Raw genomic sequence first — 25,595 nt, 5'->3', positions numbered from 1 at the left:
GCCTGCCCCTTGGGCTGTCAGCCTGAAGGTATAACTAAGAACAGAGGAGAGTGTATGCCTTCCAGGAGGGCTTCTGTGGAGCCACGGGCATGCTCAGACACCACAAATGTTGAAACATGTTTAGCATGTATAATTATGATCACAATAACACAGTCTGTTTCTAAAGCTGTTACATTTGAAGGTAGTTCCCAGCCACTGATCAGCACCCAGATGTGTCTTCATCCCCCAAAGCCCAGGGCCTCCTTGTGGCTTCACAGCACCCGCCGGGGGTGGGGATAAAGCACCCTAATCCTAGGACTGGGGTGCCCCATCCTGCTGGGGAGAAGGTGGCTCCCAGCTCCATTTCCTATCTGCAGGTCTGTTTCCTCTCTCAGGACATGGGTATCTCTTAGGGGGCCAAGAGAGGTAGTTGGTCACATGGTTACCTACGGCATGGAGCAAGTTAACATACGTCTTGAAACAAGCATATGATTCCTTTTTCATTGACGGTATCCTCCCCTTTTTGTGTGTAATGTTGAGAGGGTCTCAGTTTTGACTGAATAAGATCATTAACTCTTCTTGTTTTTTATTTTAAAAGAAGCACACTAATATAGAGCTTGAAGAAAATGGTAAGGACAGCAAGAGTGTCGAGTTGGGACTTTTGTGGAAAATGCTGCATGTTGGCAGATAATGCTGTGTGGTCTCTGGTCTGCCAGCCTCCCTTTCCTAGTTATTTGCAATTAGGTTATAACTCAGACTTCTACAAACCCATTTAGAGAGCGAAAAAATTCATTTAACTCTATTAGACTCTAACTTGTAAATGAGATTCAAGTTTGATTAATAGGTTGGGATTGAAAATTGAAAATTTTCTTCCTTGTCATTTTATATCTATATGATTCACCATAAAGATTGGCTTAATAAGTTTCAAAAATATTGATGTACTTTATTCTTTTCAGTTAAATTGAGGTTACTGTTTTTAAAAAACTGATTCTGGCCTCTTCTTTGTTTCCCTCAAACTACCACTTTCTTTGCCATTCCTAGAACTAGTTGGAGAGTTTATTTAGCCTAAAAATAGAATAAAATAAATACAATTTTGGTTTTTTTGGGAAAAGCTAAAGGAAAGCACAGTTGATATTATTCTTCCCTGAAAATGGGAAAACTGAGTATCTGATCCCATGTTTTTATTATCAGGTTAAACATACTGTGAGGTAGATATATTTGATGAAAATAATAGCTGTCCTGAAGGGATAATTGTGTGTGTGTGTGTGTGTGTGTGCACGCACGCACAAATGGTGTGACTTTCGGTGTGTGTAGATGTACGCAGGACCTTGTTTGGGCAATAGTGTGATCGGCTTGGCTGTTGGGAACAAGAGGCAGTGCTGTCCTGTCTACAGAAAGCTTCCTTTAGTCTTTTTCTCTGAAGTGTTCCCTTGCCTGTTCCTTTCCTGAGAACCAGCAAGTCTTTCCCTGGCTCTGAGCTAATGCCAGTCACTTGTGGCTGCCTTGCTTGTGGCATTTAGGGCCTCTTTCCCCTGTCCTCTGTGGCCGTGGTCACAAGGTGTATTGGATTTGATTCTAGGTTTTGCGTGGGTGACAACGTCAGCGCCATGGTTCGGTCACTGCCATGGCACAGCCAGCGCTCTGAGGTTGAAGATGCAGTGGTTTTAACCTGCCTCCTGGTGCTCTTGGTGAAACCATCCTGGGACACTGGAATCACGCATTCAACACATATTTGAGTGTCTGTCCTGTGCCAGGCACAGTCCTAGGTGTATGAAATACATATGTGAAAACCACAGAAGTCACTGTTCTCTTGGAGTTCACATCCGGCTCCTTGGTAACTTTCAGTTGCCAGGCAGCAGAAGGAAAGAGCAACTCTTCAACTGGGACGTGATGTTTTACGAGAGGGGTGCTCTTCCTCCTAGCCTTGTGGTCAACAGTGAGCCCTTGGGGGGGTTCTGTGGGGATGGGTTTAGCAGGTGAGGGTGGAAGGAGGAGGTGGGCAGGGCCAGGTGTTGGGAGGCCTTGACTGCAGGCTAGAGCGTCCTGTCAACGGAGAAGATGGCGATCCCCACAGCATGGCAGTGACATACATGACCTCACCTCTGTTCCGGGAGAATCACTGATGGCAGGGTATGGGCTGCATTGAGAGGAAGAGCTGGGGGGCGGCAGAGAGCCCCGGTGGATGATCTTCTTTCATTTACTCTTTTACTCATTCAGCATATACTTAGCTGAGGCTTGCCTTGTATTTATATTTAGAAGTGATTGCCAATCTTAGATGCTATTTTAAGAAGAGTGGAACCAATTTAATGCTCTATCTCATCTTTCAAGCTTGAAGTTTACATTTTTGGGTTTTCTTGGCTGAGCGACTGAAAGATGCATATTTGTAGCGGGGCTAGGGGGGCCCAGCGTGGACATCTCTTCTGCCGAGTTTCTCTTGCTCTCCGCCTCACTAGTCAGGGGTGGGTAAAAACGTAGTGGTCTGCTGTGTGGTGAACACAGATAGCTCCCATCCCTCACAGTGGCTAGCTAATTCAAGATTTAATTCAGAGAAAATGCATTTCATTTATGTTTTGTGATAAGAGCTACAGAGAAAAAACTGGAAGAAGTGTAATGGGTTGTCTTAACAAAATGCGTCTGCTACTCTGAAGGAGCCAGCCCACTTTTCTTGGTTAAGGAGGGATATTGCCTTTTAAACATGTCATGGTTGTTATTCATTGTACTTTTTATTTTTGGTAAGATAGGAAATGTTGTTCTTGGGACTAAGTTAAATGCTGCTCAGCATGAAACACGTGATGTGGAAGAGAGCCTGCAGACTGTGACTAATTGACGCGCCCTGGGCTGATGAGAAGACAGTCGCTAGTCTGCAGCAGAGCAAATACTCACGAAGGCTTTCCTTCTCCCCTAGGACTTCCTTCGCCGGGCATCTGGCCGGGATCCTTGTTGGACTAATGTACACCTGTGGACCTCTGAAGAAGATCATGGAAACGTGCTCAGGTACAGAACAGAACACTTTTGGCGTGACAGGTTGGAAGTTCATCTTCATTTTAATGGGAACAGAAGCATCTTCATTTTAACGGGAATCTTCATTTAACGGGAACAGTTCCCTGTGGTTCAACTTAGGAACTCCCTAATAGGCTCTTTTTAAACCAAGAGGTAAACCAGCTGGTGCTGGTCCTCACACTGCTCCGAAGAAGAGGCTGCAAACCCTAAATTTAAACCTGAGGCTTTCTTAGGGGACAAATAGCATTGCACACTTATACCCACAGCATTATTGCTACTCACCAAAAACCATGATTTCCTTGAAATTTGGAGATTTAAAGCGGGTTTAAAATATGCTTTCTTCTGTAATATTCCATGAATTCAAAGTACAAGGAAAAGTTAAAAAAAGAAAGACAAATCTGTACTGAAGTGCAAGACCAGTATTTTAAAGAATTCAGAATGACCACTAGGTCCTTGGCGGGTGAGACATATATTCATGCATGGCCAAACCAAGTCTGTTATTGCTTGAAGCGTGGCTTCTGCTTTTTAATTAAAAAATTTTTTTTTCATCTATTTGATGCTCAATGAAAATACTTTATTTTATTTAGAAACCTATGAATTTTTTGGATCTCTTAATTGAAAATGCTATACTGGTCTTGACTTAGAAGGAAACTATTGATATTTTGCAAACACTTGTTCTATAGACCATATGAGTTCCAATATTTCATCTTTTTTAAAAAAATAAATTTATTTATTTATTTATTTATTTTTTGCCGTGTTGGCTCTTTGTTGCTGCGCACGGGCTTACTCTAGTTGCAGAGAGCAGGGGCTACTCTTCGTTGTGGTGCGTGGGCTTCTCATTGCGGTGGCTTCTCTTGTTTTGGAGCACAGGCTCTAGGCGTGCGGGCTCGGTAGTTGTGGCTTGCGGGCTCAGTAGTTGTGGCACGTGGACTCTAGAGTGAAGGCTCTGTAGTTGTGGCACGTGGGCTTCAGTAGTTGTGGCATGGAGGCTCAGTAGTTGTGGCTCATGGGCTCTAGAGTGCAGACTCAGTAGGTGTGGCACGTGGGCTTCAGTAGTTGTGGCACAGAGTCTCAGTAGTTGTGGCTCGCGGGCTCTAGAGCGCAGGCTCAGTAGTTGTGGTGAACAGGCTTAGTTGCTTCGCAACATGTGGGATCTTCCTGGACCAGGGCTCGAACCCGTGTCTCCTGCATTGGCAGGCAGATTCTTAACCACTGCGCCACCAGGGAAGTCCCCAGTATTTCATCTTTTATTCATGGGAAATCTCCTGAGACTATTTTACCTTTTCTTGAGCCATAAATAATTTATTTTCACAGTTTATGCCAGTGACTGGTATTCTTGAGAACCATATGATATTCATGATATTAGAAAGCTTTCCAAGCATTGTGCTGTTGCTTTTATTAGCTGGTTGTATTCACTTTCTGGTGATTTTTACAGATTGTGTTGCATCTATGCAGATTTTTATTTTCCTATGTTTGCCTATTACTGTGTTTCTAGTGTGTGTGCTTGGAAGAGGCAGCAGGAGCTTCCTTTATTGAAAATGTCCAGTTTTATTGTATTTTTGATACAACTTAATTATGGAAATCTAGTAATGAGCTTTGTTGCCCAAATGCTCTCAGTGCTGACAAAGGAAAAGAAATGATTCTCAGGCGTCTAATGTTTTGTTTCCTTTTTCTTTGTGTGTCTGAGGATTAAGTGGTTAGTAAAGCTTTCTACAGACATATTATGAAATTTAGGCAAGTATTTTGGTTTTAAAGAGGATTTCCCCCCACAATTATAACATTTAAACTCTTAGTTTCCTTCTTAAAACCTTGTCTATTTTCTAAGGAGACTTACTTTTATATCATTCTATTTTCAGTGTAATACAGTAGAAAATTAAATGCTAAAAGTTGAAACATTCAGTGCTATTTACAAATGGCCTGCAATCTCTCTGCCATTTTTTCCGGTGAAGCCAGAGAAAGATCTAGAGTGATCTGAGAATTGAGGTGACACGGGAGCCCTGTGGAAAATAATCAAGTACGTGAAAGCTGCTGTCTGATAACTCCTGGGAGAGGAGCATCACACTGAAGGTGTCCCCTGTTACTCCTCCCTCTCTCCTTTCCTTCAGCAGTACTGAGTCATCTGTCCTACTGCTTTCTTAGGGATAAGAAACGGGAAAGTCCCTTAGGAGGGGTAAGAATGTGGCTCACCTAGCACCTTTGTTGTGGGGCAGCTTCTCTCAATAGCCAGAGCATCTCTACTTGTCAGAGGCCTCAAAGACCAAGCTTGGTCCCTTGGAAGGCAAAGACCATCTTAGGTTGTTAGGAACCTTAAGGAACTTCAGAGAGCATAAGTTAGGGTTTCATTGTCCCCACCACATTCTGTTCCCTGTAGGGCTAACCTCAAACAAAATAGAGCTTATTTTAACAATTGTTTAGAAATCATTTATAATGGCTTTGAGCTTTGTTACAAAGAATCTCTTAATTGTTGGAAAGGTTAGTAGTTACAGCCTTATGGCTGTTGTGTTCTATCAGATGTGTCTGTTTTTATGCTACTACCATACTGTTTTGTTTACTATAACTTTATAATATAGATGGCAATCAGGAAATGTTAAGATGGCTATTATCAAAAAGACAAGAGATAACAAGTATTGATGAAGATGTTGGTGGGAATGTAAATTGGTGCAGCCACTATGGAAAACAGCATGGAAGTTCCTCAAGAAATAAAAAGAACTACCATATGATCCAGCAATCCCACTTCTGTGTGTATATCCAAAGAAAATGAAATCAGTATCTTGAAGAGATATCTGCACCCCCATGTTCATTACAGCATTATTCACAATAGCCAAGATAGGGAAACAACCTAATGGATGAAGAAAATGTGGTATTGGGCTTCCCTGGTGGCACAGTGGTTGAGAATCTGCCTGCTAATGCAGGGGACACGGGTTCGAGCCCTGGTCTGGGAGGATCCCACATGCCACGGAACAACTAGGCCCGTGCACCACAACTACTGAGCCTGTGTGTCTGGAGCCTGTGCTCCACAACAAGAGAGGCTGCGAAAGTGAGAGGCTCGTGCACTGCGATGAAGAGTGGCCCCCGCTTGCCACAACTAGAGAAAGCCCTCGCACAGAAACAAAGACCCAACACAGCAAAAAAAATTTATTAATTAATAAACTCCTACCCCCAACATCTTCAGAAAAAAGAAAATGTGGTATTTATATGTGTATAATGGAATATTATCAGCCATAAAAAAGAAAGAAATCCTGTTATTTTTGACAAAACGGGTGAACCTGAAGGACATTATGCTAAGTGAAATAAGCCAGAGAAAGATAAATACTGTATGATCTCACTTATTTGTGAAATCTAAAAAAGTTTAACTCATAGAACCAGAGAGTAGAACAGTGGTTTCCAGGGGTTGGCGGGTGGGGTAAATGCAGAGATGTTGGTTAAAGGGTACAAACTTTAAGTTGTAAGATGAGTAAGTTCTGGGGATGTAATATACAGCATGGTGACTATTGTTAATAATACTGTATTACATACTTGAAATTTACTAAGAGAATATATCTTACGTGTTCTCACATATATACCCACACAATGGTAAGTATATAAAGTGATGGGTGTGTTAATGAACTTGATTCTGGAAATCATTTCATAACATATGTATATTAACTCATCACATTGTACACCTTAAAAAATCACGTTACCCAACTTAAACATGTACAATTTTTATTTGTCAGTCACACCTCAGTAAAGCTGGCAGGGGTGGTGGGGGAAGCCTACCCCCGCAATTAAAATGTTTGTTTCCTTCATATTTAGGCATTTTTCCCTCCAATATTGATTATCCAGGACAGCAGTACGACTTTAATAGTTTAGGTACGTACTTTGTTTCATTTAATACATTTAAACTTATATTTTAAAATGGTAGTGTTTGCTACTGTAGAGCTACTTTAAAATAATACTTTATGCTTTTGGAGAGTACTTCACACATTATATACTTGTGCCTCTAACATGCATGGAAGCTAGATGGAGGGGTCACCCGGGGAGCATATGTGGGCACGTTGTTAGGGAAGGCTAGGGAAGGAGGGAACTCTGGTGTGAAAATACTGTATGATTGGTTTGAGGTCTCTCAGACATGGTTAGAGTCATACTAGATCCAGGTCCCTTGATTCTCAGCCTAAGAGACCATTCTGCTGGCTAAGTGTTAGAAGTTAGTTTCAGATATACAGTTCTCCACGGTCCACGCCACCTACATATTCAGAAAGAATCATGCTTGCCCTAAGAGGCTAATATAGGCATTCCTCTAATAGTTAATACCATGTGACTTAAAGAGGAGAATGTATTTTTTCTAGATATCTTTGTAAATAGGTAGAAAGGACTTCCTGTTGAAGCATATGACCTGTTTTAGGCTAAAGTTCTTACATTCCAGCCTGGGGAAGCTGCACTGCAATATCCTGGATCAATACCAGCAGATAGGTGTCAAAGAAGCCATAGGCTCTGGAAGCAGTGGGTGGCTTTATTGTCCTGCCCATCGAGAATTGCTGCAGCTTAAATCTGGGGTCAGCAGCCTTTCCTGTAAAGGGCCAGATAGCTACTGTTTGAGATTCTAAAGGCGTTGTTGACCATATGATCTCTGTCTCAACTAGTCAACCTGTGTCGTAGCATGAAAGCAGCCATAGACTATTCATAAGCAAATGTGCATGTTTGTGTTCCAATAAGACCTTATTTACAAAAACAGGCAATGGGTTGTATTTGGACTACAAGTTGTAGCTTTTTGACCCCTGGCTTAAATCATATAAGTACAAAGAATTATATAATTTTATATATATATATATAGTGCTTTTGCTTTATTTTTCCGTACAGGTTCTTAGCCTCAGCCTGGTTTATGCAGTAGCACTTTGTAAGTGGTCCATTGTGCCCGTGTCAGACTAACCACTGTGGGAGAGAGAGAAAGAAATAGCTATAGTCCCTGTCTCAGTATTTAACCAGGAGTGAGAATGTAGGTGCCATACATTTAAAAAGGTGAAACAGTAGAAATGAAAAGGACTAACTAGGGTATAGAAAGTAGAATGGTGAACTGTGGAGTGGGGTGGTACACAATAAGGCAATGATAGCTAATAATGACATTTGTTGAGTTTTTACGAAAATGTCTCGTTCCAGTAACTACCCCCTTCACTGTTCTGGTTTCATTTCTGTCACCATAGATTAGTTAGCCTGAGCCTGAACTTCATATAAATCTACTCATTTACTAAGTACTCTTTTGTATCCGGCTTTTGTTATTCAACCTCATTTTTTTTTTTTTTTTTTTTGTGGTATGCGGGCCTCTCACTGTTGTGGCCTCCCCCGTTGCGGAGCACAGGCTCCGGACGCGCAGGCTCCGGACGCGCAGGCTCAGCGGCCATGGCTCACGGGCCCAGCCGCTCCGCGGCATATGGGATCCTCCCAGACCGGGGCACGAACCCGTATCCCCTGCATCGGCAGGCGGACTCTCAACCACTTGCGCCACCAGGGAGGCCCCAACCTCATTTTTTATGATCCATATATGTTGTTGTATGTGTCAGTAGTTATTCTTTTTTACTGCTGAATGGTATTTTATTGTTTCAATATGCCACAGATTTTCTGGATACCATTTTGTTAATAATTTCTAATTTATTTCTCCTGTTGTTAGGGAACACACTCAGTGTAGTTTAATCCTTTTACTTTAATGAGACTTTCTTTTGGCCCAGTGTATGGTCTATCCCGGTGAATGTACCATGTGCCCTTGAAAAGAATGTGTGTTCTGCCATTGTTGAAAGTAGTACTCTACACATATCAATTAAGTTAAGGCAGTTTACAGTCTTGTTTATATTTTCTGGGTCTTTACTGGGTTTTGTATCTAATTTTTTATCATGTATTTTGTCTTTCACTAAATTTGGAAGGGTTTCAGGTACAATTTCTATAAGTATTTTTTTCTTCACCAATCTGCTTCTCCTCTCAAGACTTTAATGACATGAATTTTAGACATTTTAATAATGTCCCTCAAGCTCCTCAGGCTCTTATTTATTTCTTTCGATCTTTTTCCCTCTATGTTCTTCATATTGGATAGCTTTTATTGATTTATCTTCAAGTTCACTGCCTCCTTTCTCTGTCATCTCCATTCTGCTACTGAACCTAACGAACCTATCCAGTGACTTTTTTTTTAATAATGTAATTTTAGTTCTAAAATTTCCATTTGGTTCTTTTTTTAGTTTCTGTGTCTCTGATGAAAACTCTGTCTCTCCATTTCAGGAGTGCACCTTTATCTCATAGAGCATAGTTATTGTATATCTTTAAAATCTGTCTAATAATTCCAACATCTGAGTCCTGTTTTGTGGCTGGCACCTGCTGATTGTCTTTTTCTCCTGAGAATTGGTCACATTCTTCTGTTTTGTTTTGGTTTTGTATGCCTGGTAAATTTCTCTTATATCTGAACGTTTTGACCTTTATTGTGAGATTTTAGATTCTGTTAAAATCCTCTTCAGAATGTTGATTTTTGTTTGTTTGACCAAGCAGTCAACCTGGTTAGGTTTAGAGCACAAATTCTGTTTTTCTTTCTGTGGGTGGTGGGTTCCAATGTCAGTTCAGTTTTCAAATCCTTTACTGTACTATTTGGGCCTATCCCATTCATGTACCACTCATGAGGTGATCTGATACTTGTGTAGTTAAGTTATGTGGTAGTTCAGTTTTCCAAGTCTTTGCTTCTTTTATTCCCTTGGGTCTGTTCACTGCATGCATAGCTCAGGGATGGGCCCAGGGCTTGTGTCAGTTGATCTGCAGAAATAGAAGTTTCTTCTGTGCAGATCCAAATTTCCAGGTAGTATCATTTTTTTCCTGCCTCGAGAACTACCTTAACCATTTCCTCTAGCGCAGGTCTCCTGGTAATCAATTCTTCTAGCTTTTGTCTTACTAAAGAACTAAAGAATATCCGCTCCCATCTGATTTTCACCTACACCAATGTTAGACTACTTCATGTTGTCCCACAAGTCTCTTGAGACTCTGTTTATGTTGTTTGGTGTGTGTGGGCTTCACTTTGGATAGTGTCTGTGCCTGTGTGTTCAAGCTCTATGATCTTTCTTCCACAATGTTGAATTTGCTGTCAATCCCATCTAGTGAATTTTTCCTCTCAGATACTCTCTTTTTTAGTTCTGGAAGTTCCATTTAGTTCCTTTTTACATCCTCCATTTATCTTCTCATTCATTTCTCTTCCCATTCATGTTTTTATTTATTTAAATCATGGGCATAGTTATAATGGCTATCCTAAAGTCCTTGACTGCTAATTCTGTCTTATCTATATATTTTTTGCATCTGCTTCATTAGACTGATTTTTTTTCCTGGTCACAGTTTTTTTTTTTTTTTTTTATCTTGTGAGTTTTGATTGGATGCTAGACATTGTGTGTTTTGTGGTATTGAGTGCTAGAGTCTCTTGTCTTTTAAAGAAATCTGGACTTTGTTCTGGCACACAGTTAAGTTTCCTGATGATTAGTTTGATCCTTCTGGGTCTTATTTTTTAATTCTTGAGGGTGGGTCTAAAGTAACTTTTATTCTAGGGTTAATTCTGTGCTGTGGCTGAGATGTTACTTTTGTGGGATCTCTGCTGAATGCCCTTTGTTCAGCAGGGACTCTACTCTGGCTGGTTGGAACGCAAAGGTCTCCCAGCCCTGCCTGAGCTCTGGGAATTGTTCAGTTTATAGCTCTCAGGCATCCTTTGCCTGGTCTCATGGAATTTCACCTACACACCCATGGCTTAATATTCAACAACATCTCCAGGCGACCCCATGAAGATTTCTGGAGGTTTTGCTATACACATAGTTTTCTCCTTTGCTGTACTCTGCCCTGCAAATTCCAGCTTACCTCAGGGAGGCTGCTGCATCTGATTGTGTTCCTGCTCCCTGCACCACAGTCTGGAAAGTGCCTCCAGGCTCATTTCCTTTATTTCCTTTCTCTCAAGATTCAAAATCTTGTACTGCCAATTGTACAATGTCTAAAAACATTGGTTTCATATATTTTCTCCAGTCCTCTACTTAAGATTAAGTAGAAGGGCTAGTCCAGTCCCAGTTACTCCTTCCTGGCAGAGGTAGAAGTTCAACTCAGCGGTATTAAGGCAGTGCAGTCGGTGTTCAGCCTGGAAGGAAGGAGCACGGCTGTAGTCACTGGAGGTTTTACCCAGAAGAAGTGGGGCGCTGTGTCTTGATGCGTAAGTACAAGTTAAGGAAAGCGATGGAAGGAAAGGGCTCTGCAGTCGTTTATGAAAAAGTCTGTCCGGGATTATCCAGAATGTACTGGAGTGCCACTGAACAATTTATTCAGTAGAGTGACCCTGTGGGAGTTATAGTGAAGATATGTTTTTGATGTAGTTCTAAAGGCTCGGAGCATGATTATCCATCTGGCTGTTTTGTATGAATCACCTGAGGCGCTTTTACAACATGTCCATGCCTTGAATTCAACCCACACCAATTAAGTTAGAATAGGGATAGAGACAGGGACTTGGACTTTTTTTTTTTTTTTTTTTTTTTGCGGTACGCGGGCCTCTCACTGTTGTGGCCTCTCCCGTTGCGGAGCACAGGCTCCGGACGCGCAGGCTCGGCGGCCATGGCTTACGGGCCCAGCCACGCCTCGGCATGTGGGATCTTCCCGGACCGGGGCACGAACCCGTATCCCCTGCATCGTCAGGCGGACTCTCAACCACTGTGCCACCAGGAAAGCCAGGACGTTTTTTTTTTTTTAAGCTTCCCAGGTGATTCTAATGGGTTCAGGAATGAAAATCATAGGCTTAGGTGATTGGCTTGGGGGCTACCGAGATGAATACTGTTGCTGCCCAAAGAAGAGGCTTTACTCTGAGGCTTTCACTGTTGATGATCTGTATGCTTAAAATCCTAGAAACGTGGACTTGGTGTAGGAGAGGAACGGTTGCTGGACAATGCAGGCTCACCTACTTCTATCTGTGGACTCACCTGAGGAGAGGAGGTGTGATGATTAGCTGTCAACAAAGCTGATGTAGTCATTTGGAAGAGCGCTGGGTTCTTTTGGTTGTTTGTTATGGAGGCCAGTTTACACTAACTTAAGTATAAGAAGAGGTTTCTCGGCCTATGTGACTAGGAAGAGGTGAATTGTACAGGGAGACCATTTTGGTTCTGTTTCCCATCGTGATTTCTCTCTTCCTGTTGACCTTATTCTCTCCAGTAGGCAGAGGACATGGCTCCTAATACCTCAGAGTTGCCAAAGGAAAAGGAGCTTGTCTCCTGGTTCATTTTTTAAATCTCCAAAAGAAACAGGAATGTTCCTCTGGATGAAAAGAATAATGATAACATACTTGTGCACAGACATGACTTGAACTATCATAGATTACCTAGTCCTAATATCTTGTGTGACAGCTGGGAATTGAGGTTTAGAAATGTTAAGTAATTTGGCTAAAGGCATACAGGTAGTTAGTTATAGAACTAGGACTAAAAATGCAAGTCACTGATTCCTAGCCACTGCTTTTTCTATTGTACAGGGATATGAGATGGACATTCTACTGATTTAACCTTACAAATTAGGGAAGTTTCCCGTATTGACTTTTCTGTCATCTTTTTTGAAATTATTAAAAAAAAAAGGAAAAACGGAAACCTGCAAAAAGCCTCCTTCATATGAAAGAGGCATAAGCACAGCAGACACACAGGCCAGAGAGTTAAAGGCAAAAATAAAAGCCCCTTTCACCTTTCTTTCTTATCCCCTGTAAGATTACCATATTTATATTTCTTCCGCTGACGTGATTGGATTTCTTCAAAGGCAGAGCTACATAAGGCCCGGTGGCCATGCTAATGGTCATCTAGGGAACTTTTATGAGAGCATATGTATCTCTTACAAGTAATGATTTATTCTTAATATGGCCATCCTTAGCTGGAAAAGTCTTTATAGGTCAGAGAACCTCATGAATGTTTAAAAAGCTGTTACCAATTTTTCTAATCTCGGTGGTGTTTCTTGATCTCTTTTGCTGTGAAATTCTGGTATCTGTATAAGGAACAGATGGAGTAGTTTATAGAATAATGATAACCAGAATTTCTTTTATTATGGAGCCAAAGTATATAACTACAAAAAAGTATTAAACTAGTATTCGTTGCAGGATATAATTTAAACATTTTTATCTTAAGTGTTTGATTGTTAGGTTTTTCCAGCCATGTTTATTATGAAGATTTAAAAATATCTGATTGGGCCAGTGGAACAGCTGTAGAAAATTTTTGGTCCTAGGAGACCTGTTCTCATTATAATAGATATTGATGGGATTTTCGGTCCTGTTGATGATTTATGACTGATGATATAGAACCTTTAACCACACTAGTCTTTTTGACTTAAGGCATTAAAACTTTCCCTTTCTCTCTCCCCATGTTTTGTCTGACAAGTACCAAATTAGATTTTATAATATTCAGATGTTTAGAGTTGTAGGCTTTATTTTGTTAAGGCACTGCTTGGTTGTATTTTAAAAGAAATACACGAAGAAAGATGTTTTTCTCTATCAAGAAAATGTTGCCTCAAATCGTAGCAAATTTACCTGCCAGTTGAAACTCTATAGACGTATGTCGTGTTTCTGGTATCTGCATAGATAGCTATTCAGAGCTTTGGGGTTATTTTGGATTTTGAATGAGCTGAATTTTTTTGAGGGTAGAAAGGTAGAAATGCTGCTTAGACCTTCTGTAACAAAATGACTTTCCACAGGGATTTGAAAGTGGTAATGAGCCATATGGGAAAGTGCCCAATGTGCTTTTTGTGTTGCAATAAAATAATTGGCACTCTTAGGGAATTGGGCAGTCTCTCTATTCAGGCATTGCTGAAGCATCCTGTGGTATTCAGCGACTTATCCATAAATATTCTATTATGTTTTGGAATGGTTGCCCCTTTCTTTTATTCTTTGTGAAGTAGATACATTTATTGTGTTTTGACCATTTGCCCTTATAGAAAAGGTTTTTTTGGGGGGAGTTATTTTTTATTTGTTTTTTGGCTTTTTTGGTAAGCAGCATAGAAAGCAAGATTTGTAGCAGTGCCACAGTCTGCTTTATCTCAGGATATGGACCTTGCTGGTGGGTGTTCCCCAGCACAGTAGTGGGAGCTGAATTTTTCTGATTGTTCTATTGCATAGAGACCAATTTGAGGAAGAGTGTCCTTGTTAAAAATTGTGTCCAGATCCCATTTCAGTCCTAAATCATTCAATATACTTATATCCTTATCCTGATTCAAATATCATAATGTTTATATTCTGACATGGGAGACGTGAGAGAGAATGTGGAAGTTGCATTATAGGAGGTATTTAGTAAATGCCTACTAATTTTTACTACATTAGAAGAAAGGATTAGTCCCCGAAATCCTGAAAAATTTTATTTAATGTTTGTTTAAATCATTCATGTCTGTGACTTTCAAGGACATTAAATAAAATAGTACCAACATAGAAGATTTTGTAATAGATGATAAATAGAAGAGTATTGTAATAATCAGTAAGAGTGAGCAAAGGCTCTGAATAGACTGTTCTCCAAAGCAGATATACAAATGGTTAATAAGCACATGAAGAGATGCTCAACATCATTAGTCATCAAAAACCACAGTGAGATACCACTTCACACCCATTAGGATGGCTATAATTAAAAAGACAGATAATAACAAGTGTTGGTGAAGATGTGAAGAAATATGAACCCATATATGTTGCTTGTGTGAATAAAAATTGTGTAACCGCTTTGGAAAACATTCTGGTGGTTCCAAATGGTTAAATATAGAATTACCATATGACTCAGCAATTCCACTCTTAGGTATGTACCCAAGAAAAATGAAAACATACGTCCAAATAACTACTTGTATGCAGATGTTTATAGCAACATTATTCACAATAGTCAAAAGGCAGAAATAACCCAAATGTCATCAGTTGATGAGTGAATAAACAAAATGTGATATATTTCTACAATGGAATATTACTTGGCCATGAAAAAGAATGAAATACTGATTCGTGCTACAACATAGATGAACCATGAAAACATTATGCTGAATGAAATAAGCCATACACAAAACACCACATATTATATGATTCCGTTTATAAAATTGTCCAGAATGGGCATAGCTATGGAGACAGAAAGTAGATTAGTGGTTATTTAGGGCTAGGAAGGTCAGAGGGTGATAGCTAAAAGGGTACAGATTTCTTTTGGGGGCGATAGATATGTTCTAAAATTGATTATGGTATTGATGGCACAACTCTTACGAATATACTAAAAGCCATTGAGTTATATGCTTTAAATTGATGAATTATATAGTATGTCAGTTATATCTCATGAAAGTTGTAAAAACATACCAATAGACACAAACACTTTATATGACAAATATTTATGTAAACACATATAATTATATTATCAGCTGAAACTAGTGTATTTTATTGTCATTTCACTTTTTATTTGAAAATAAAGACTTTTAGAGTGCCTGAAAGCTTTTTATGGGAAATTAACTTTTCATTTTAATCTCATATATTAGGAAAGCATTTTTTATAACCAACACCAAAGTAAATTTTAAAATAGGCTCAAGACCAATTATCAAAAATTCTGAATATGAAATTTCAATTAACCAGGTTCTACCCTACAGTGTTCCCCTTGTTGGCTTGATTTTTTTTTTCTTTAGTCTTATTAAAGCAATAAGAAGCTTAAACTCAGGCATGCTATGGTGGGTGATATGGAGACATATGACATAAGACATATGAAGGGTAGGAATTTTCATCAACAATAAGAAGCACATTAAACATTTGAAACATCATCTTCAAAGGGTGTGATAATGGAAGGAGAGAAGGGAAAAAAAATTAAACATACTTCTCTCTCATTATACCAGAATTAGATTGGTAATCGTCTGTGGGGAAAAATAATATCTTCCAAACAAATTCCATAAAAGTGGTGATTAAAGAAAAATGTAAGGAATAAACTCAAACGGACTTGAAAAGCTTGATGGAAGTACCTTGCAAAAATCAACTTTGCCCTTTATTAATGGTATGTCGAAGTTTGATTCTTAAAGCATTATTTAATGACCAGGTTGTCTCTTCTCTCATTTAATCTTGCAACCAGTTTCTCGGAAGTGCTAGTAATAGAAACTATGATCTCTGACATAGAATTCTAATTAGAGAGACATTGGCTTGTATTTCTCAATGTAGTTATCAGCATCTGAAGTATCATCCCTAGCACAGAAGCCCGGCAGAATGTGTGTTAAATATTGGTCTGCCTCTCATTGTCTGGAGCCACCAGACAGTAAGGCTTTATCAGCTATCATTTCAACCATTCCCTTGACTCCAGCCAGGACTTCACTGAAAATACTCCAAGTATTAAGTAGCTCTAAACTGAAAGAATCCACTCCATATGTCTATAGCCCATTCCAGTCCCCTCTCCAGTACTGCTCATGTCTTCAAAATATCTTCTTATATAAAATAGGTAACTAATAAGAACCTACTGTACAGCACAGGGAACTCTACTCAATACTCTGTAATAACCTAATGGAAAAAGAATCTAAAAAAGAGTGGATATGTATATATGTATAACTGATTCACTTTACTGTGCACCTGAAACTAACACAACGTTGTAAATCAACTAGACTCCAATAAAAATTGATTTAAAAAAATAAACATCTTCTTCGTCTTCAGCACATAAGGACTCATTCATATCCAGTCCCATGTTCGGCCTTGTGGATACAACAGTGACAGGACAGTCATCGCCCACCTTCGTGGAGGCATTCTCCATCCATCGGTCATCTTTTCTTATTTTGAGGATTATCATTGTAATCAAAAGAATGACATAAATTATTTTATTGTCTTTGCTAACAAAATAGGAAGTATGAAAAGAATAGTCCATGGCAGCATTCCATAACTTTTTCATTGTGCCTGTAGGCTACTTTGGATATCAGGATTATTACCCACGTGGCAGGCCAGGTTACTATGAAGAAGTACCCAGGAACTTTGACACGTATACAGCGGGACTGAGTGAAGAGGAACAGCTGGAGAGAGCGTTAAGAGCCAGCCTCCGGGACCAAGGTAGGAGTTTTGCACCCTTCACTTTATTTTAAAGTACATACCTCACGTGGTGAGATGTTTGAAAAAGGACTATTTGTAGCAAATTAAACTTTAAATAGTTTATAAAAAGGATATGTAGATGAAAAAATGTGTGCAGATTGTGATTACAAAGAATGGGGTGTGATGCCATATTCCTAGCAACCTAAGCTAATAAGGTGCCAGACTATGTATGTATTGTTAAAGTGATTCTTTTTATAGGTCTGCTGCACTCAGTGCTTTGTCATTAAAGTCAAGGAACTTAAAAAAAAAATTCTTAGGTGCATGAAAGAAGGGGTTTACTTTGAAATTCATATCTGTAAAGTAGGCTATATATCGCTGTGTATCAAACTGTTGGCCACAAGCCTTCCTCAAAATCACATGAATAGCTTGATAAGAATTCAAACTCAGGGTTCCACTGCAGGCCTGCTGAACCAGTCTTCCTGTGGGCAGAGCCTAGGAATTTGTATTTTTAACCAACTTTCCAGAAGATTGTTTTACAAACTGATATATGAAAACCGCTGTATTTATTTTGCCATCTTTGTTCTGGGGTTTGGCTTATGAGTTTGGGTATTACCATTTTTAAAAAGCAGCAAAAATCATCTATTCATTCAATAAACATTTATTAAGGCCTTACTGTGTTTCATGTACTGTGATAAAGAATACAGGAAGGGGCCTCCCTGGTGGCGCAGTGGTTGAGAGTCCGCCTGCCGATGCAGGGGACACGGGTTCGTGCCCCGATCCCGGAGGATCCCACATGCCGCGGAGCGGCTGGGCCCGCGAGCCATGGCCGCGGAGCCTGTGTGTCCGGAGCCTGTGCTCCGCGACGGGAGAGGCCACAGCAGTGAGAAGCCCGCGTACAGCAAAAAAAAAAAAAAAAAAAAAAAAAAAGAATACAGGAAGGTTAAAAAATGGAATCTCCCCCCACCACCCAAAGTTCACAATCTCTGGTAGGGGAAATGCATGCTAGATGCCATAAGTAACCATAATGTCAGGTACCTAGGAGAGGCTTAGGCCAATTGCTAGAGGCAGTGAGAAGGGGTGAGCTTTTCCTTAACTAGATCTATCAGAATTTCGCAGAATAGGCGGCATTCGAGTTGGGCCTTCAAGAATGTGTAGGGTTTGCAGAGATGTGGAAGGTCCTTCCAGGCAGGAATCAGTATCTGCTCAGACACAGAAGCAAGCGGTGTGGTCATCCCACCTTCACTTTCGAATGGAGCATTAAGAAAAGGGGAAGAAGGGTGGACAGCTAGGCTGGGGCCTGATCACAGGGGTCCTAGAATTAAATAGGCCACGTGGAAAATGGATCTGGCATATGATGTAAATGCCAGTAAGAGTTCTGCACAGGGGAGCGATGCGACCAGACCTGTGTATGTGAATCCGGCAGCAGTCATTTCACGAACAAGGATTGAGCACCTCCGGTGTTGGGGGTGGGTACCAGGCATCACACCAGATGATGGGAATACATAAATTGTGACTACTTGGTTTCTGAATTGAGGGAATATGGTCTTAGCAGCAGCAGTATGCGTGGAGGGGGTGACCTAGGAAATGGGGGGGAAGAGATAAATTAGTACTTCTCAGGTGAAGAGTATCAGAACTGTGGTCTATCAGTTGTCTATTACTGGTTAAAATCACCCTGCCACACATGGCTTAAAACAGTACACATTTCTTCTTGTTCCTGTGTGTACGGGTCCACTGGGCCAGGCTTCCATGACCTCGGCCGGTGTGCTGAGGTGTCTGCAGTGGTCATCTGGTGCTGGCTGCTCTAGCGTGACCTCCTTCACATGCCTGACTGACTGTGGTCTGATGCGATGGTGGAGACTGGGCCGTACGTGACTTATCATCCAGCAGGCCAGCCCAGGCTCATTCACAAGGCCTCAACATGGGGGTTCCAAGGGAGAGTGTGGAAACAAGTGAGACTTACGCTGATGCATTGTCAGTTCCGCTGTATTTTGTTACTGAAGCAAGTCATGAGACCAGACAAGATTCATGGGATAGGGAAATAGACTCCATCTCTTCATGGGAGGAGCTGCAGAGTCACACTGCAAAGGGGATGCACAGAAGGAGAGGTGGATAACTGGGGCCATTCTTGTAATCACTAGATTCAGTATCACAATCACTGAAAGCATGCCTTAGCCTTGGAATCCTAACCTCTGTGGGCAGGGCCCCAGAGGCTGTATTTTAACAAATTCTCAAGGTTAGTCCTGTGCACACAGCTGCTTAATCACTCCCAGGTGAGACATGAAATATTACTGGAGGTAAGGATATTATGTATTTAATTTAATTTGGAACAAGCCATAATCTTAACAGAACTGTGGTCTGATTTGTTATCTTGGATTGTCCATTGCATGTAAATACGATATGCTCTCTTGGATGTAAATCTTAGAAATACAGTAAAATATGTAAATCTTAGAAATACATTAGGAATATTATCATTGATAAAAATATTAATCCCAGTCTACCACACACACAAAAAAAAGTTAAGTAAGTCAGGGCAAACCTACTAAGCATGGACTTTGTACAAAACTTTATTTAGTACCACAAAGGGACAACAGGAGGGAATGTTTTGGAGTGATGGAATTATTCTGTATCTTGGTTGTTGTGATGGATACACAACTCTTTGCATTTGTCAAAACTCACCTAACTATATCCCACAAAGAGTACATTTTCCTAAAAAGGAATTTTAAAAGAAGTAAATAAAAATTAACAAGAAACCAATGAAATAACTGGTAGCCTTGCAAAGATCATCAAGCACTGTAAACCATTAGTTAAAAGGTTGTTTAGAAACCAGACATTGTATAACTGATTCACTTTGCTGTACACCTGAAGCTAACACAACATTGTAAATCAACTATACTCCAATAAAAATTAAAAAAAGAAACGGGACATTCACATGGTGATAAAGTATCACCTCATAGAGGACATGCTAATAGGAGCGGGAAACAGAGATTTGACAATCACCACCTGAATCCAGCGATCAGACATGGCGGCATTGTTGGTGGGAGGGCCTGATATTGTGTGTCTCCTGATATGATGCCATATGAGGAACACAGCACCGTCTATGACATATTCTTACTAAAAATGTTTAGCCTGACTCTAATTAAGTCTTCCAATGTAAGGGGTCCATATACAGGAAATATATGGAATAGAGGAATAAGTTGAGAAATCAGATAAAACGTGAGGTTTCTACAATTCAGTGAGACTGGTCTCCTGGAGCGGGGGGTGGGGGAACAGTATCATAAAAAAAAGCAGGATGTGATTTTATATTAAAAGGAAATAACAAGTAAATATAACATGAGAACCTTGAAAAACTGGTTCTTATAAAAGAAAAATTTTGAGGAAACAGGAGAATTTTGTATCTGGACTAGATATTAGATGTTATTTGGGAAATTAACTTTCTTTGGTATTATGGATAAGTAGCAGAAGGTCCCTGATTCTTGGGAGATACCCACTGAAGTATTTAGAAGCAAAATAATAGGTCTGCAACTTATTTTCAATTTTTAGCCGAAACAACTCTCTCTGCTCTCTCCTTTCCTGTCTATCTCATTCTTTCACTCGCTCACTCCCCACCTTCATAAGTTCTACATTCACATAAGTTTGGGAAACTGCAAACTATACCCCCTTGAAGATTCAGAATGGCACTATTATACTGACGATTGTAATTAGTTCTACAATTAAGAAACCAATTTATTAAATTAATGTTTTCCAAACTTATTTGACCACAGAATTTCATTTTCAGTGGATGTTTTAAGAGCATATGGAACTAGTTCCAATGAAACTGATCTGAAGAGACTCCTTGAAGTGCATTATACAGTAACGGGTGACAGCAAAGGAAATAGCTTTGCAAATTGTTTATATTAATTTCAATTTTATTTTCCTTAAAATACTTAATGACTGTCTTATTAAGAGTGAGAAACCAAGGAGACATTTTTTTAAATGGCCTTTATTACTTTTTAGCCTTTTTTTCCAGTGGAAAAATATTTGGTTTGAGTTTATTTTATAAAAGTTGACCATATGATATGTACTATTTTGAACCTTACTTTTTTTCATTCAGTATTATGTTGTAATCATTTTTTCACACCACTAAAATTTTTTGAACATACAGTTCCTCCATATATTTATATATTTTCTTAAACTTATACCTAAGTCTGTCTCTTTCTTTCTTTCTTTCTTTCTTTCTTTCTGCAGGGGGAGGTATGCTCTTAAAAATAGTATTTTTTATTCTATATTTGTAGAGATTATTATTATTATTTTATTTTTTTTTCTTTTTGCGGTATGCGGGCCTCTCACTGTTGTGGCCTCTCCCGTTGCGGAGCACAGGCTCTGGATGCGCAGGCCCAGCGGCCATGGCTCACGGGCCCAGCCGCTCCGCGGCATATGGGATCCTCCCAGATCGGGGCACGAACCCGTATCCCCTGCATCGGCAGGCGGACTCTCAACCACTGCGCCACCAGGGAGGCCCTGTAGAGATTATTATATACTTTTTCTTCTTTAGTCCATTGACATACTAAATTATTTTGATTTTCAAACTTGAAGCAGGTTTGTATTCTCAGGATAAATTTCACCTGGTTGTGATATTTTATGGCCCATCCTGGTGAAAATACCATGTGCACCTGAAAAGAATGTGTGTTCTGCTCTAGTTGGGTGAAGTATTTTACAAATGTTAGTTAGATTAATTGAGTTGATAGTGTTGCCCAGATCTTCTAATCCCTGTGGATTATCTGTCTACTTGTTCTATTGAGCACTGTGAGTATTTTGAATTATATAGAATTACTGTGAGTAATACTGAGTAGGTACTGTATGGTCCCCTCAGTGCATCAGAGACTTTGAGTTCCTCTAATGTTACCTTGTTTTTAGGGTGGGGGCTGATTTGCCAGAGTGCCTCTCAATGTCTACTTGAACTTCAGTTGTAAGTCTTTGTGCTGCAACTGGGATAGGTACTCAATCTCCTCCGTCGCCCCTCCCCTGGTGGCACACTGCTATTACATGTTAGTCTGTACTTTTTAGTTTGGTGGTGGAGACCAGTGCCAGGGGTGCTCTGATTAAGCCATAGTCCACGCAGTCACTGTGTCCCTCGGTTTGGAGGTGTGGCCTTCTTAGTATCCCTGCCCCTCTCCCCAGTTTAGAGTTTGTTTTTTTTTTTTTTTCCTCCTGTTCCCTTCTCTAAGCTGCAGGAGGTTTTCACCATTTCCTTGAGGGAAACTTGGCTTTTGCCTTTCTCCCAGACATTTAAGTCTTTTGTTCCTTAGGGACGATAGGGAAGAAGGATCTAGGCAGCCTTTCCTGGAGACCTTTCCTGCAGTGGCTGCTGTTCTTTCTCTCAGGACTATGCCAGGAATGACAGAGGACAAAGGACACTTTCTCTGGGCTCACATATGTCTTTTGCAAGGGCCACATGAGGTCCTGAGAAGAGCCTGAAAGTGGGTGTGAATTCCTTTGTACTGCATCTCCCAATATGTTCCGTGTTATATAGTCTATGAATAGAACCTTGCTAGCTCACACTCAGCCTTTAGCAGTTTCACAGTTTGGGCTGACTTCTTTTTATTAGTGTCCAGCAGAGTCTGTCCTAGGTAAGCAAGTGTTCCTGTGCTGTTTTAGACTTCTGTGTAGTTGGCTGCCCTACTGCTTCAGCTTTCTGTTGGGTTCAGGAAAAGGTATTGATTTGCAGGTTGTCCAGCATTCATGTTTATTATAAGGATAGTAGTGATGCTTCTTCTAGTTTTCTACATCCCCAGTTTGAATCTGTCATTTACTAGACATAATCTGTCTGGTAATTTATTTATTGGCTTTTTTTAAAAAAATGTGACCATTCCCTCATGAAGTTGGTAGAATCTATAGTCCTTTTTTTAAAAGGCTAGGTAAATGCTTAATTCTTTCTCTTTGATTCCCAGTTTTCAGAGTAAGAAGTTAGTGTAATAGTCATCAATAATACTGAGATTTGAAAGAGCCAACTAATAGAAATTCATTTGGTAGAATGCCAGTCCAGCAAGAGACATCCAGCACCAATTAGTTTCTTTAGTTCAATATATTGGAAGAGTAAATTAAAGAATCAAGGTAACAACTTTTTTAACCTCAGAATTTGCTGTTGTCATATTTCTTAATAGTACCTGGCCATAATTATAAGTCCTAAAGCTCATGCCAGGGATAATAATACCAAAGTAGCCTTTGTAGAAGAAATATCGAAATTCCTATTATTTCAAGAAGCTTGCACATTTACTACCATTAACAGAAATCTTGTCTTGTTCTGTTGGCAGTCTCAGTTCTTATAAACGAATCCAAGAGGCAGCTGATACCACAATAATAGAAAAATTTTGGACGAGAGCCATCTCCTTTCTTTGAGTCAAAAGGCAGATGCCAGCTAGGAACATTAGCTCATTGCATTTTCCTCTCCCCTCTCCCCCACGTCCTTCCATGTATAATTTGTGCCCTTTTTTTTTTTTTTTAAATAGCCTGCCACCAAGTTCATTGGGTGGCTGGGTACAAAGCTGTGTCCTTTTCAACTTCTATCTTCCAGTCCGGAGCATGTGTACTGGTTAAAACTGGAAATCCTCATGACATGTGGAGTAACGTGTGCTTCTTTTCTTAGACTCTTCTGAAAGGCAAATGGCCACAATCACACTTTGGCTCTCTTGTGAAAATCAAGCAGAGTTGTCACCCACTCCCCACATTGTACAGTTGGGGTTGCTGGCTAGCCATATGTGAAGCTGTGGTGGGACATATGACAAAGGTCTTGGCTTCAGAATGAAACTGGTTGCTGCTTTGTCTCTAAGTCCTTACATGTAAAATTACCAGGAGAGCCATATTGGAAAAGAGTATCTGGGTTCCGAATTAATATCTAAGGCTTTTGTTATTAAAAGATCACTTGACAATATCTTTGAATCCTGTTTACAGGCATATATGTTCATAGGGGCCAGTTCAGATACATTTTAAATAAAAAGCAAAAAGAATTTATTTTAACTGCGTTGTATATTTTGCTTTTTATTGAGGCTACACCAAGGTAAATAAAAATGACATCTGTCTTGTTTCTTTATTGTTGCATGAAAAATTTTGGAAAAAATGGAATAAATTATGTACACGTTCTTTTAATCTTTCATCGTGTGGTACAAAGAGAAAAGGATGGGAATTCAGTGGTCTGAGCTTCAGTCCTGGAATATCAGTGAACTAACTTTACTTGAGGTGTGAGTCACTGAATCTGATCAGACCTTTGTTTTATTATTATTTTTTATAATAAGAGAGTTGAACTGGGTCCTCTTCAAAGTTTCTTCCTTTTCCATTCTGTGATAATGGACTGAGCAGAACGGGCATAGCTAGAAAGAGATGCGGATACTGAGAAATGTCAGGAATATTGGCGAGTGTCTGTCATATAGGTCTCAGGGCTGACGGATGAAAGATCATTTCTGGAAGATAAATTCACACAACTGTCTAAGGCAGATCTAAATTGATAAATACATGCATTTGATGGTGGTATCTGCTTCAGTTGCATGATTATTTGAGCCTTCACTGGCCCAGTGCAGGCATAATGCAGTTGGCGATTTTTAACATATGCAAATGATCACGGCTGGCCTGCTTGGCTTTGCAGGCATGTTGCAGGCCAGGACAGAGATGTACAGCTCATTCCGTGTGACCACTTCTTTTTTTAAAGTAATTTGGTGTGTTTTCCCCCAGGAAAACTTTCTCTGTAATGAAAAAGCGCCATCTGCCAGATTTCCTAAAAGCAGTTTCATTGCAGAACACTTCCTTTGGATTATAGGTTCCTACTCCCTTCTCTCTACGTTGGAGATATTCATTTCAGTGAGTAAAGTTTGATATTTGAGACTGTATCTAGATGTGAAATTGTGCATATAAAGAAATGTAAATACAAGATGTTTCAAACCTGCAAAATAACATGTGAATATATCCCAGCCAGGAAAAGAAGTAATAAAGTAAGTGGACCAGAGTTCTGTTTAGGTCCCTGTTGGGAAGGAGCAGGCTTCTGTTGAGGTTTTATACTTAAAAAGATTAACTGTAGCTCAGCTGTTGCTAAAATAATAAAGATAATGATACATGAAATTGAAACATATTTGAGAAATTAACATTAATAGTTCTATGTGAATTTATAATTTTTCCTCTGCTACCTAACCCCACAATCACCATTTATTGAAAGGGATCATTCAGATGCTAATGAGTAGATTTAGCAATAAAAGTATACACAAACCTCTAATGAATTAATTCCATCTACCCATGTCCCCGTCATCTTCCCCCACACGTGGACCCTGTTTTGTGGGCTACCAAGTCTTGATGGTTTCGGAAATATTACCTTGCACACTCATCATGTTGCTCTGGATCATTATTCATTCTGTTCCTCAGCAAATCCCAGTTGGAGCCCCTCGTTTGTGTATGGTGCTGTTAAGTACTGCAGGGTACGGAAATGAGTAAATCTTATTCTTTGCTATCAAACCAAAAACACTGTTCTTTCTGCTGAACGACGGGAGATTTTAGTGACTGACTCAGCTACCCAATATATTAGATTTAGGAAAGAGATACAGTAACTTTTGAAATGAGCTGATCACTTTACTTACCCATCTATGAACTCTGCTTCGGCAACTATGATTCC

General features: G+C 39.9%; 1 protein-coding gene across 5 annotated transcripts in view; it reads left to right on the top strand.

Annotated features, from left to right (window-relative positions):
• RHBDD1 (rhomboid domain containing 1) overlaps nt 1-25,595 on the top strand; it is a 118,758-nt gene that overhangs the window by 52,085 nt on the left and 41,078 nt on the right. For 2 of the 5 annotated variants that reach the window (XM_060106349.1, XM_060106348.1), the window contains exons 4-7: nt 2,885-2,973; nt 6,772-6,828; nt 11,848-11,934; nt 16,844-16,987. In XM_060106349.1, coding sequence (XP_059962332.1) covers nt 2,885-2,973; nt 6,772-6,828; nt 11,848-11,934; nt 16,844-16,987 — 377 coding nt within the window. Of the gene's footprint in view, nt 1-2,884; nt 2,974-6,771; nt 6,829-11,847; nt 11,935-15,801; nt 16,021-16,843; nt 16,988-25,595 lie in introns of those variants that run through there. The other 3 variants (XM_060106352.1, XM_060106350.1, XM_060106351.1) reach the window with 3 other exon arrangements.

Source organism: Mesoplodon densirostris, chromosome 8, assembly GCF_025265405.1.
Source record: "Mesoplodon densirostris isolate mMesDen1 chromosome 8, mMesDen1 primary haplotype, whole genome shotgun sequence".
In the NCBI taxonomy this organism is placed as follows: Eukaryota; Metazoa; Chordata; class Mammalia; order Artiodactyla; family Ziphiidae; genus Mesoplodon; species Mesoplodon densirostris.
This window is presented reverse-complemented; position numbering and strand designations above follow the sequence as displayed.